Here is a 12955-nt window from a genome sequence, read left to right on the forward strand (position 1 = left end):
TTTTTATTAAATTGTATTATGGTATAAAAATATTTTTTTGCATAAATTACAAAATATAAATATTTTACTATAGTAATTGAACAAGGAATGTTTTAAAACGTACAATTTTATATTATAATATATTTTATATTATATAGTTATTATTTTATAAAATTGAATTTATACGTAAACGTCTAACGTAGTGCACTGATTATTCACATGTCTGTTTCCGGCTAAGACTTTCCTTCTTTTTAGCAAGATGGCTCCTAAAACGAAGCCCACGGAAAAGTCAGGTATATTTAAAAGTTTTTAATAACATTTAAATTCCGTCTAACAAGTTTGAAAAATGTTTTAATTTAAACAAACTTATAAAACATGATTAATGCGAATTTGTGATGTAAAAAGTGATTAATAAACACGTGTTCAATTTCAACCTTAAACATGTGGCTTGTTGTCTGCTTTGTATATATTTAAAAAAAGTATCGATATGTATATAATTATATCATTGTTCTATATTATTAAAATATTTATTATATTTATTCGAATAGTAAATTTGAAAGAAATTTACAATTTCAATTAAGCTTTTGCATGTTTTACATAACCTAGAAATTCATCACAACAATTCCTTAAGAACTTTGTGTTATAAATATTTGACTAATATAAGATGTAGAAAGTATAATATTTTGATTATTTATTTCATTTTTTCTAGCCGGTAAATCGACTGAGAAAAAAGCAGAAAAGAAAACTGAGAAGAAACCAGCTACTGTAGCTTCTACATCAAAAGTTACAAAACCAGCTGCGAAAACATCCACCACTGCAAAGAAAGCTGCAGCTGCAGCTGCTAAAACGACAACTTCTGCGAAGCCTGCAGCAAAACCAGCAGCAAAACCTGCACCTAAAGTTACTGCAAAACCAGTAGTTGCAAAATCTAAGAAAAATGTTCAACCTCCGAAGAAAACATCTAAGGGTGGAAAAACAGCTGCCCCACTTCAGAAAGCACTTAAAACTCAGAAAAAGGTTAATATACATAATATTAATGAAAAAATTTGATTAATTGTAAACTTAGTAAATTATTTCAATATACATGATGATAAATGTTGGGGAATCTCGTTGAATGACTGTGATAAAAATATAGTCTACTGCTGATATATCAAATCATAAAAAATGAACTTTTTGGTTTATCGTATATATATTTGTATATTGATCATACGTATTTATTTGCAGGTATTGAAAGGTGTTCATGGATCAAGAGTAAGGAAAATAAGGACATCTGTCCACTTCTACCGGCCAAAAACATTTAGGCCACCAAGGGACCCGAAATATGCGAGAAAATCTGTTCCAAATAGAAATCGGTAAGCATTAAATACTTGTGTTATTTTTATCTACCTATTTACGTACATTTAATTTTAAATATTTTATGACATGTATTATTTGTTGATTTATTTATTATAATTATTATAATTTTATATAAAAAATATCTAAAACGATTTTATTTTTTTTCAGTATGGATGCATTTAATATCATCAAATTTCCATTGACCACTGAAGCTGCTATGAAAAAGATAGAGGACAACAACACGTTAGTTTTTATCGTGCATACTCGTGCGAATAAGTACCACATCAAAGCTTCCATTAAGAAACTGTATGACGTTGATGTGGCTAAAGTTAATACGTTAATTAGGCCAGATGGTAAAAAGAAAGCGTATGTACGTCTAACCCGTGATTATGATGCGCTTGATGTTGCTAATAAAATTGGTATAATATAAATGTACCTATATCATGAGTAGGGAAGTGTATCTATATTAAAAAAATACCTCTGTAAAAAAAATTTTATTGTATTTTTTTTTAATTTTACATCGTTCCTACATATTGTAAAACAACAAATTTTACATTATTCCTACATATTATATATAAAACAAATTTTACATTATTCCTACATATTGTATTGGTTTGGCAATTAAACGATTACAGATTTTGTCATTACCACCTAATGATGGTGGTATTCGCAATCACTTAGTTGCCAACCCAATAAAACAAATTTTATATTTACATTTCATTGAAAATCTGTACACTTATAACCCCAATCGACTTGGAGTTTTACGATAAGGAGCAGGTGTACCCGGTTCTCTGATACCTGGCGTCAATATTTCCTTCCTGTAAACAATATAAAATAATATCGTAAAAATTAATGGTACGAAATATCAGATAAATATTATAAAAAACTTATATTAAGCTTTCTACGGTAATTCAAATACTTTCATGAGATACTGTATGTATTATAAATTTGAAACACAAGAAACTTACTTCCTGATAGAAGCTTGTTCACGTTCAAGTTGTTCTTGCGCCCTAGCTTTCATTCCTTCATCCGCTTCTTTCATCTGCCCTTCCATTTCATGTAAATGTTGCATGGCTTGTCGTCTTTTTGCTCGTCCGCTTCGTCCAGTTTCCTTTACGCTAAAAAACGTAGGACCCAATTCGACTAGCCAGTGGCCATCAACGGCAGTCACACATTGCATGTGCTACTTGTCAGTCATCACAAGTTCGTGATGCACCACGCAGTCTTATATTTACATTTCATTGAAATCATTCATACATTTCATTGAAAATATGAACAATTACAACCCCAATCTACGTGGAGTTTTACGATATGGAGCAGGTGTACCCGGTTCTCTGATACCTGGCGTCAATATTTCCTTTCTGTAAACAATATAAAATAATATCGTAAAAATTAATGGTACAAAATATCAGATAAATACTATAAAAAACTTATATTAAGCTTTCTATGGTAATTCAAATACTTTCATGAGATACTGTATGCATTATAAATTTGAAACACAAGAAACTTACTTCCTGATAGAAGCTTGTTCACGTTCAAGTTGTTCTTGCGCTCTAGCTTTCATTTCTTCTTCCGCTTCTTTCATCTGCCCTTCCATTTCATGTAAATGTTGCATGGCTTGTCGTCTTTTTGCTCGTCCGCTTCGTCCAGTTTCCTTTACGCTAAAAAACATAGGACCCAATTCGGCTAGCCAGTGGCCATCAACGGCAGTCACACATTGCATGTACTCCTTGCCAGTCATCACAAGTTCGTGATACACCACGTAGTCTGGCGTGAACCCCATACCGAACAAAGCTGACGTCGGATGAAGATGGCATGGCATTCCAGTACGACAATTCACGTATTCGCCAATACCTTTCAAACGAGCTGCTTGGTGAAAGTATGCCGAACAAATACATTTCCGTACAATGTCCCAGTCCGTGCCACAGCTTACAACTTCCATCTTTTGTTGTTTCAGAATTTCTTCCAGCTGTTGTCGAACTTCTCTTACTTTCCGCATAGCTTTCGCGTGAATAAAGTGAGCGTTACACCAAGAGCTGGAATAACCATTCGTCTTCCACTGATTGTACACATTTAGATATGTTAGGTGGTCAGACTCTGGTACTTGAAACTTCTCTCGAGCTGAATCAGAATCTTCTTCGCGACCTTTGGGTCGGTAGAATATCGAAGGCACTGACAGCATAGAAACTATGATAAGTATATCTGCAGTGCAACCGAGTTGAGAAGCAACAATAAGCATCTGACATTGTGGCGGGTCTAAAGGGAATTCTGCCATTTGTCGTCCCAAAGGCGTTAAACGTCCTGTATGATCTAATGCACCTAAAATCCACAACTGATACAAAGAATTTAATATATTATCTTGTGGTGGAGGATCCATAAAATGAAAACTCAATAAATCTTGAACACCCAAAGACTTCAGTAACAATACAGTATTTGCCAGATTGGTTCGCTGTATTTCTGGAACTCCAGTTAATAGTAGTTCGTCTAAATATTGTCTTCGCGTGTATAATCTGTAACAGGTACCAGGACCAGTACGTCCTGCTCTTCCTGCTCTTTGATCAGCATTTGCTCTGGACACTGGATATACTTGTAAGGCATCCATACCAATTCGTGGGTTATAAACTTTCAACTTGCAATAGCCCGAGTCCACGACGAATACAATTCCGTCGACAGTCAATGAAGTTTCGGCTATATTTGTTGCTACAACGCATTTTCGTAAACCTCCCTCTGAACGTTGAAAAATTTTAGCTTGTAAATCCGAGGGCAGTTGCGAGTAAATAGGTAAAATGGAAAGTGGAGGAGCAGATTCGATCTCTGCTAAACGTTCTTTCAAAGCCTCGCAAGTAACTTCAATGTCTTCCTGACCGGGCATAAAGACCAATACATCGCCTGAACGAGGTTGCAAATGAATTTGTAATACTTGTTTCACCGCAGCATCAACATAGTCTTCTATTGGATTCTTGGAGTGTAATACTTCAACTGGAAATGTGCGACCTGGGATTTGGAATGTTGCAGCATTTCCAAAAAATGCTGAAAATTTGCTAGAGTCCATTGTAGCGGATGTTACGATCAATTTCAGATCATGTCGTCTGGCTACAACCTCTCTCAACAAACCAAATAAGACGTCAGTAGATAAAGATCTTTCATGAGCTTCATCCATGATAATTACACTATATCGATCCAAATCTCCTTCCCTTAAGCTTTCTCTTAATAAAATACCATCAGTCATATATTTAATGACGGTATCTTTTGAAGTGCAATCCTCAAAACGAATAGCATAACCAACTTTGTCTCCTAAAGCAGTAGCCATTTCATCAGAAACTCTTTTTGCCACAGACATAGCTGCTACTCTTCTTGGTTGTGTACATCCAATTATACCGTACCGACTATAACCGTCTTCATGAAGATATTGAGTCAATTGTGTTGTTTTTCCACTGCCAGTTTCTCCAACAATAACTACTACACTGTTTTCTCTAATTACATTTAACAGTTCTTGTCGTACAGCAAATACTGGAAGACTCCTCCTCTGGTGTTGAATGGACCTGTATTTAGCTTCTCCGGTAACTTCATCTCGTATATGACGCGCATATTTTTGTCCAGCTTTGAAGTCAGTTTCTTGACCTGGATCTTCCTTATCATCTTTGTGTCTATCACGTACACCCATGATATTACCAATATGAGTTCCAGCTAGTTCCCAATGTTTTTTTTGCGCCCTTTTCCGCTCTTTTTGTTCACGATATGCTCGTACCAAGGCCGACCCTTTTCTTGCTACAAGTGCCATATCAGAAGTAGGATCACGTACAGGTACAACAGGCTCTGGTTGTTTAGTGAATACAATTCGACCATCCAGAAATGGTGGAACAACATTATGGACTAAGAGATGTACTCTGGTTTCTCCTTCATCATCAGGATCATCATCATGATCTAAAGAACTTATGACACCAGATGTTAACATTCTGTTACGTTCCCACAATTCGTTATCTTTATTTATCTGTCGCTGTTGTGCGGAAAGACGCTTCTGTCTTTTTGCTTCCAATTCCATTTCCTTTTTACGGGTGTATTCTTCAGAAACGTCAGCAAACGCATGATTTTCTCCATCATCCAAGGCATACCATTCTCTATCCAGTCTTTGTTGCTCTTCTTCCCACAAGTCCCACAGGTCTTTTTCTTCCCCAAATATGCTAGGTGTAGCACCACTAGCTTTTCGATCTTTATTCCAAGGGTTATATTTATACGAAGGCGTAAATTCACTTCTAACACTGTCTCTACCATCTTTAATATTGTATAGGTTGGGTGTTGGATGATCCCAACTGGATTTTCTTGGTTCTTCATCTTCGTCATCGTCCCAATTACTTTTAGATGTTGAATCTTTTGTTTTAAATATTGGAGTTTGAGGTTCATCTTTAAACCTTAAGGGTGTTTGTCTACTACTATCTCTAACACTGTCTCTGCTTCTGCTTCTTTCTCTATCCGAATCCCTGTATCGATCCCTATTCCTATCCCTATCTCTATTCCGATCCTTGTCCTTATAATTGTGTCTATGATTTTTGTCCTGTGCACTCAATCTTTGATGCTTTAATCGTGATTCTAATCTTCGTTGTGCCTCAGTATTCACCCCACCAGTATGAGTTGGAGTTTCTTCAGCATAAGATCTGTATTTTCTTTCCTTAATCTCTGATTTTGGTGAACTAGATTCAGATTTCAATGAGTTAACTTCCTGTGAATTTTCTTGCCTTTTTCGTTTTGCAAGTTTGTCAAGACCCAAGACAGATACCTGAGGCTTTTTAAATGTATGATCAGAGGGTTTCTTCCGAATAATCAAACCTCCTGCTTGATTTTTCTCAGTCCCTTCTAACCTATACAAACTCGACTCATTTAATGTATCCATCTTTTTACACTGAGTAATATTCGTTACTCAAATTTTATACGTTTAATAGCGCACAAAGTAGTTATTTTTTAGCAAATATGTGCAATACAACACTATAGTATAAAATTACGTTTCAGACACTACGTTTTAGAGACTATCCTTTAGACACCACCTTACATACGCTACGTTCTAAACGCCATCTTGTAAACACGAAGTTTTAGACGCCCTCTTGTAAACACGAAGTTTTAGACGCCCTCTTATAACTGACTAACTAACTAACTAAAACAAAATTAGTTTCATGATCTATGAATGGAACTATAGTAAGAGAAAAAATACACTCAATGACATCCATTAATAAGCAATTCATTAAATTCCTTAGAAATTATTATTACTAGTTATTACATATTCATCTGAATACATTATGAACATCTCATCTATTGTAACTTTTATTCATGTAAATAAAAATTTTACTTGTGAAATGAATTTTCGGCAAGATAATTTTCTATTTTATATTTATTTTATATTTATTTTATATTTATCTATTTTATATTTATTTTATATTTATTTTATATTTATCTATTTTATATTTATTTTATATTTATTTTATATTTATCTATTTTATATTTCAAAATTGTAAATTCACTAATATATATTATAAAGGACTGTAGACCTGCAGCTTCTTCTGGCGTGAATATCTTGTGCTATAATAGGGTAAAACCTAGCGCGCCGAATTTAACTGCGCAACAGCGTGGCAACGAACAAAAGTTTATTTAACAATTTATTGATTAAATATCAAAATTATTAATCAGTAATAATTGCGATCGTTTTCAAATTTCGTATTTACTTTCGTTATCGTAGGAAGAAACACTGTCAAGGCATAAATCGATCGCTTTCTAATATTATAAACTCCAATCAAATTAATGTTTATCAGTATTCATTAATGGCAACTTATGTTATTGGATAACAAACAAATCGTAGATTGTCACGTAAAATTCGAGTAGATAAATAGGTTATTCAGTAACCCAAGAAGCTAAAAATCGTTGAATCGTAAAATGGCTAGAACCGTCACGCTGAGCACAGAATCTAAGTAAATTTCATTAAAGCGTAAATTTTTGTTAAAAATTAAAAAATTTTTTAAATTAAAAAATTCAATCTATTATAATTCAGTCTTAAATACAAATTATTGTTCGCGTTAATTTTTCTCCGTGTGTATTTCTTCATTTAAACGTCGAGTTAGCTTTTTGAATTGTTTGAAGTTAAAATGCGAGCAGAGTGCTGAAGCACTTTATCTGCTGTAACCTCGCCAAGTTCTCCAAAATTTTGGACAATTCACACAATACGTCAATACATAAATGCAACCCTATTTTTCCTAGGCTTTATCCTAGGCGTGGTTTTATTTACTTGTGACTCAACTCGTTGGTCAGACGGTACAGTATAGTCTGTACAGTGCAGTACTATCAGCTATCAACATTTCATGATATCCACTTTCCAATTTTGTTTTTTGTAAATATGTAAGAAATGATAGTATCATAATAGTAGTTAAAAGTAATTAAAGAAAGTACTGCTTGAAAGTGATGCTGAAAAAGTATAGGATGGTACTAAAACATATGTGAATTATCAAAAGATATGTTACAAATTTGAAAAATACATTTTACATGTTATTTATTTGAAATCAGTATTTTAACATATTTCGATTAACGTTAGCAAATATACGAAATAATAATGATAGAATCATCAGCATGGAATTCGAAAAAGGACGAGACCATATACAAAGCTGCAGGTTCTACACATTTACGAAAATATGGACAGTTTTTTGAGAATTTAGCTAAGCAAACATGGAAAAAAGATTCTACATTGGAATATTTTATGGAAGGTCCTCTTCGGCTAGTATACAAACCTGTTGAGAATATCAGCTTGATAAATTTAATAGAAATGGAAAATAAATATTTATCAAAGCTACTTGCTGTAGTTGCTGGTACCTACAGAGAAATTGGGCTTCTTGTAATGATCTATACTCAAAAAATGCCTCTGTACAAAAGCTTTTATTGTATTTTTTTTTAATTTTACATCGTTCCTACATATTGTAAAACAACAAATTTTACATTATTCCTACATATTATATATAAAACAAATTTTACATTATTCCTACATATTGTATTGGTTTGGCAATTAAACGATTACAGATTTTGTCATTACCACCTAATGATGGTGGTATTCGCAATCACTTAGTTGCCAACCCAATAAAACAAATTTTATATTTACATTTCATTGAAAATCTGTACACTTATAACCCCAATCGACTTGGAGTTTTACGATAAGGAGCAGGTGTACCCGGTTCTCTGATACCTGGCGTCAATATTTCCTTCCTGTAAACAATATAAAATAATATCGTAAAAATTAATGGTACGAAATATCAGATAAATATTATAAAAAACTTATATTAAGCTTTCTACGGTAATTCAAATACTTTCATGAGATACTGTATGTATTATAAATTTGAAACACAAGAAACTTACTTCCTGATAGAAGCTTGTTCACGTTCAAGTTGTTCTTGCGCCCTAGCTTTCATTCCTTCATCCGCTTCTTTCATCTGCCCTTCCATTTCATGTAAATGTTGCATGGCTTGTCGTCTTTTTGCTCGTCCGCTTCGTCCAGTTTCCTTTACGCTAAAAAACGTAGGACCCAATTCGACTAGCCAGTGGCCATCAACGGCAGTCACACATTGCATGTGCTACTTGTCAGTCATCACAAGTTCGTGATGCACCACGCAGTCTTATATTTACATTTCATTGAAATCATTCATACATTTCATTGAAAATATGAACAATTACAACCCCAATCTACGTGGAGTTTTACGATATGGAGCAGGTGTACCCGGTTCTCTGATACCTGGCGTCAATATTTCCTTTCTGTAAACAATATAAAATAATATCGTAAAAATTAATGGTACAAAATATCAGATAAATACTATAAAAAACTTATATTAAGCTTTCTATGGTAATTCAAATACTTTCATGAGATACTGTATGCATTATAAATTTGAAACACAAGAAACTTACTTCCTGATAGAAGCTTGTTCACGTTCAAGTTGTTCTTGCGCTCTAGCTTTCATTTCTTCTTCCGCTTCTTTCATCTGCCCTTCCATTTCATGTAAATGTTGCATGGCTTGTCGTCTTTTTGCTCGTCCGCTTCGTCCAGTTTCCTTTACGCTAAAAAACATAGGACCCAATTCGGCTAGCCAGTGGCCATCAACGGCAGTCACACATTGCATGTACTCCTTGCCAGTCATCACAAGTTCGTGATACACCACGTAGTCTGGCGTGAACCCCATACCGAACAAAGCTGACGTCGGATGAAGATGGCATGGCATTCCAGTACGACAATTCACGTATTCGCCAATACCTTTCAAACGAGCTGCTTGGTGAAAGTATGCCGAACAAATACATTTCCGTACAATGTCCCAGTCCGTGCCACAGCTTACAACTTCCATCTTTTGTTGTTTCAGAATTTCTTCCAGCTGTTGTCGAACTTCTCTTACTTTCCGCATAGCTTTCGCGTGAATAAAGTGAGCGTTACACCAAGAGCTGGAATAACCATTCGTCTTCCACTGATTGTACACATTTAGATATGTTAGGTGGTCAGACTCTGGTACTTGAAACTTCTCTCGAGCTGAATCAGAATCTTCTTCGCGACCTTTGGGTCGGTAGAATATCGAAGGCACTGACAGCATAGAAACTATGATAAGTATATCTGCAGTGCAACCGAGTTGAGAAGCAACAATAAGCATCTGACATTGTGGCGGGTCTAAAGGGAATTCTGCCATTTGTCGTCCCAAAGGCGTTAAACGTCCTGTATGATCTAATGCACCTAAAATCCACAACTGATACAAAGAATTTAATATATTATCTTGTGGTGGAGGATCCATAAAATGAAAACTCAATAAATCTTGAACACCCAAAGACTTCAGTAACAATACAGTATTTGCCAGATTGGTTCGCTGTATTTCTGGAACTCCAGTTAATAGTAGTTCGTCTAAATATTGTCTTCGCGTGTATAATCTGTAACAGGTACCAGGACCAGTACGTCCTGCTCTTCCTGCTCTTTGATCAGCATTTGCTCTGGACACTGGATATACTTGTAAGGCATCCATACCAATTCGTGGGTTATAAACTTTCAACTTGCAATAGCCCGAGTCCACGACGAATACAATTCCGTCGACAGTCAATGAAGTTTCGGCTATATTTGTTGCTACAACGCATTTTCGTAAACCTCCCTCTGAACGTTGAAAAATTTTAGCTTGTAAATCCGAGGGCAGTTGCGAGTAAATAGGTAAAATGGAAAGTGGAGGAGCAGATTCGATCTCTGCTAAACGTTCTTTCAAAGCCTCGCAAGTAACTTCAATGTCTTCCTGACCGGGCATAAAGACCAATACATCGCCTGAACGAGGTTGCAAATGAATTTGTAATACTTGTTTCACCGCAGCATCAACATAGTCTTCTATTGGATTCTTGGAGTGTAATACTTCAACTGGAAATGTGCGACCTGGGATTTGGAATGTTGCAGCATTTCCAAAAAATGCTGAAAATTTGCTAGAGTCCATTGTAGCGGATGTTACGATCAATTTCAGATCATGTCGTCTGGCTACAACCTCTCTCAACAAACCAAATAAGACGTCAGTAGATAAAGATCTTTCATGAGCTTCATCCATGATAATTACACTATATCGATCCAAATCTCCTTCCCTTAAGCTTTCTCTTAATAAAATACCATCAGTCATATATTTAATGACGGTATCTTTTGAAGTGCAATCCTCAAAACGAATAGCATAACCAACTTTGTCTCCTAAAGCAGTAGCCATTTCATCAGAAACTCTTTTTGCCACAGACATAGCTGCTACTCTTCTTGGTTGTGTACATCCAATTATACCGTACCGACTATAACCGTCTTCATGAAGATATTGAGTCAATTGTGTTGTTTTTCCACTGCCAGTTTCTCCAACAATAACTACTACACTGTTTTCTCTAATTACATTTAACAGTTCTTGTCGTACAGCAAATACTGGAAGACTCCTCCTCTGGTGTTGAATGGACCTGTATTTAGCTTCTCCGGTAACTTCATCTCGTATATGACGCGCATATTTTTGTCCAGCTTTGAAGTCAGTTTCTTGACCTGGATCTTCCTTATCATCTTTGTGTCTATCACGTACACCCATGATATTACCAATATGAGTTCCAGCTAGTTCCCAATGTTTTTTTTGCGCCCTTTTCCGCTCTTTTTGTTCACGATATGCTCGTACCAAGGCCGACCCTTTTCTTGCTACAAGTGCCATATCAGAAGTAGGATCACGTACAGGTACAACAGGCTCTGGTTGTTTAGTGAATACAATTCGACCATCCAGAAATGGTGGAACAACATTATGGACTAAGAGATGTACTCTGGTTTCTCCTTCATCATCAGGATCATCATCATGATCTAAAGAACTTATGACACCAGATGTTAACATTCTGTTACGTTCCCACAATTCGTTATCTTTATTTATCTGTCGCTGTTGTGCGGAAAGACGCTTCTGTCTTTTTGCTTCCAATTCCATTTCCTTTTTACGGGTGTATTCTTCAGAAACGTCAGCAAACGCATGATTTTCTCCATCATCCAAGGCATACCATTCTCTATCCAGTCTTTGTTGCTCTTCTTCCCACAAGTCCCACAGGTCTTTTTCTTCCCCAAATATGCTAGGTGTAGCACCACTAGCTTTTCGATCTTTATTCCAAGGGTTATATTTATACGAAGGCGTAAATTCACTTCTAACACTGTCTCTACCATCTTTAATATTGTATAGGTTGGGTGTTGGATGATCCCAACTGGATTTTCTTGGTTCTTCATCTTCGTCATCGTCCCAATTACTTTTAGATGTTGAATCTTTTGTTTTAAATATTGGAGTTTGAGGTTCATCTTTAAACCTTAAGGGTGTTTGTCTACTACTATCTCTAACACTGTCTCTGCTTCTGCTTCTTTCTCTATCCGAATCCCTGTATCGATCCCTATTCCTATCCCTATCTCTATTCCGATCCTTGTCCTTATAATTGTGTCTATGATTTTTGTCCTGTGCACTCAATCTTTGATGCTTTAATCGTGATTCTAATCTTCGTTGTGCCTCAGTATTCACCCCACCAGTATGAGTTGGAGTTTCTTCAGCATAAGATCTGTATTTTCTTTCCTTAATCTCTGATTTTGGTGAACTAGATTCAGATTTCAATGAGTTAACTTCCTGTGAATTTTCTTGCCTTTTTCGTTTTGCAAGTTTGTCAAGACCCAAGACAGATACCTGAGGCTTTTTAAATGTATGATCAGAGGGTTTCTTCCGAATAATCAAACCTCCTGCTTGATTTTTCTCAGTCCCTTCTAACCTATACAAACTCGACTCATTTAATGTATCCATCTTTTTACACTGAGTAATATTCGTTACTCAAATTTTATACGTTTAATAGCGCACAAAGTAGTTATTTTTTAGCAAATATGTGCAATACAACACTATAGTATAAAATTACGTTTCAGACACTACGTTTTAGAGACTATCCTTTAGACACCACCTTACATACGCTACGTTCTAAACGCCATCTTGTAAACACGAAGTTTTAGACGCCCTCTTGTAAACACGAAGTTTTAGACGCCCTCTTATAACTGACTAACTAACTAACTAAAACAAAATTAGTTTCATGATCTATGAATGGAACTATAGTAAGAGAAAAAATACACTCAATGACATCCATTAATAAG

General features: G+C 35.4%; 3 protein-coding genes across 5 annotated transcripts; 1 reads left to right on the top strand and 2 right to left on the bottom strand.

The window, feature by feature from the left end:
• Nucleotides 1-148: 148 nt before the first annotated feature.
• Rpl23a (ribosomal protein L23A) lies at nt 149-1806 on the top strand. The gene is made up of 4 exons (XM_072017459.1): nt 149-272; nt 689-996; nt 1204-1331; nt 1483-1806. Exons 1-4 carry the CDS (start codon nt 239-241, stop codon nt 1742-1744), a joined length of 732 nt encoding a protein of 243 aa, XP_071873560.1. The 5' UTR covers nt 149-238; the 3' UTR covers nt 1745-1806.
• Nucleotides 1807-1826: 20 nt separating this feature from the next.
• On the bottom strand, nt 1827-6367 carry LOC139994623 (pre-mRNA-splicing factor ATP-dependent RNA helicase PRP16-like). 2 transcript variants are annotated; one of them, XM_072017458.1, is made up of 2 exons: nt 2826-6367; nt 1827-2132 (listed from the first exon to the last, which is right to left on the bottom strand). In XM_072017458.1, exons 1-2 carry the CDS (start codon nt 6200-6202, stop codon nt 2051-2053), a joined length of 3459 nt encoding a protein of 1152 aa, XP_071873559.1. In that variant the 5' UTR covers nt 6203-6367; the 3' UTR covers nt 1827-2050. The 2 variants fall into 2 exon arrangements, with proteins under 2 accessions (XP_071873559.1, XP_071873558.1); XM_072017457.1 differs by lacking the exon at nt 1827-2132 and adding an exon at nt 2490-2675.
• A 1855-nt stretch (nt 6368-8222) lies between these two features.
• LOC139994687 (pre-mRNA-splicing factor ATP-dependent RNA helicase PRP16-like) lies at nt 8223-12782 on the bottom strand. 2 transcript variants are annotated; one of them, XM_072017574.1, is made up of 2 exons: nt 9241-12782; nt 8223-8547 (listed from the first exon to the last, which is right to left on the bottom strand). In XM_072017574.1, exons 1-2 carry the CDS (start codon nt 12615-12617, stop codon nt 8466-8468), a joined length of 3459 nt encoding a protein of 1152 aa, XP_071873675.1. In that variant the 5' UTR covers nt 12618-12782; the 3' UTR covers nt 8223-8465. The 2 variants fall into 2 exon arrangements, with proteins under 2 accessions (XP_071873675.1, XP_071873674.1); XM_072017573.1 differs by lacking the exon at nt 8223-8547 and adding an exon at nt 8905-9090.
• Nucleotides 12783-12955: the final 173 nt, after the last annotated feature.

The sequence above is a fragment of the Bombus fervidus genome, chromosome 15 (genome assembly GCF_041682495.2).
Source record: "Bombus fervidus isolate BK054 chromosome 15, iyBomFerv1, whole genome shotgun sequence".
Lineage (NCBI taxonomy): Eukaryota > Metazoa > Arthropoda > Insecta > Hymenoptera > Apidae > Bombus > Bombus fervidus.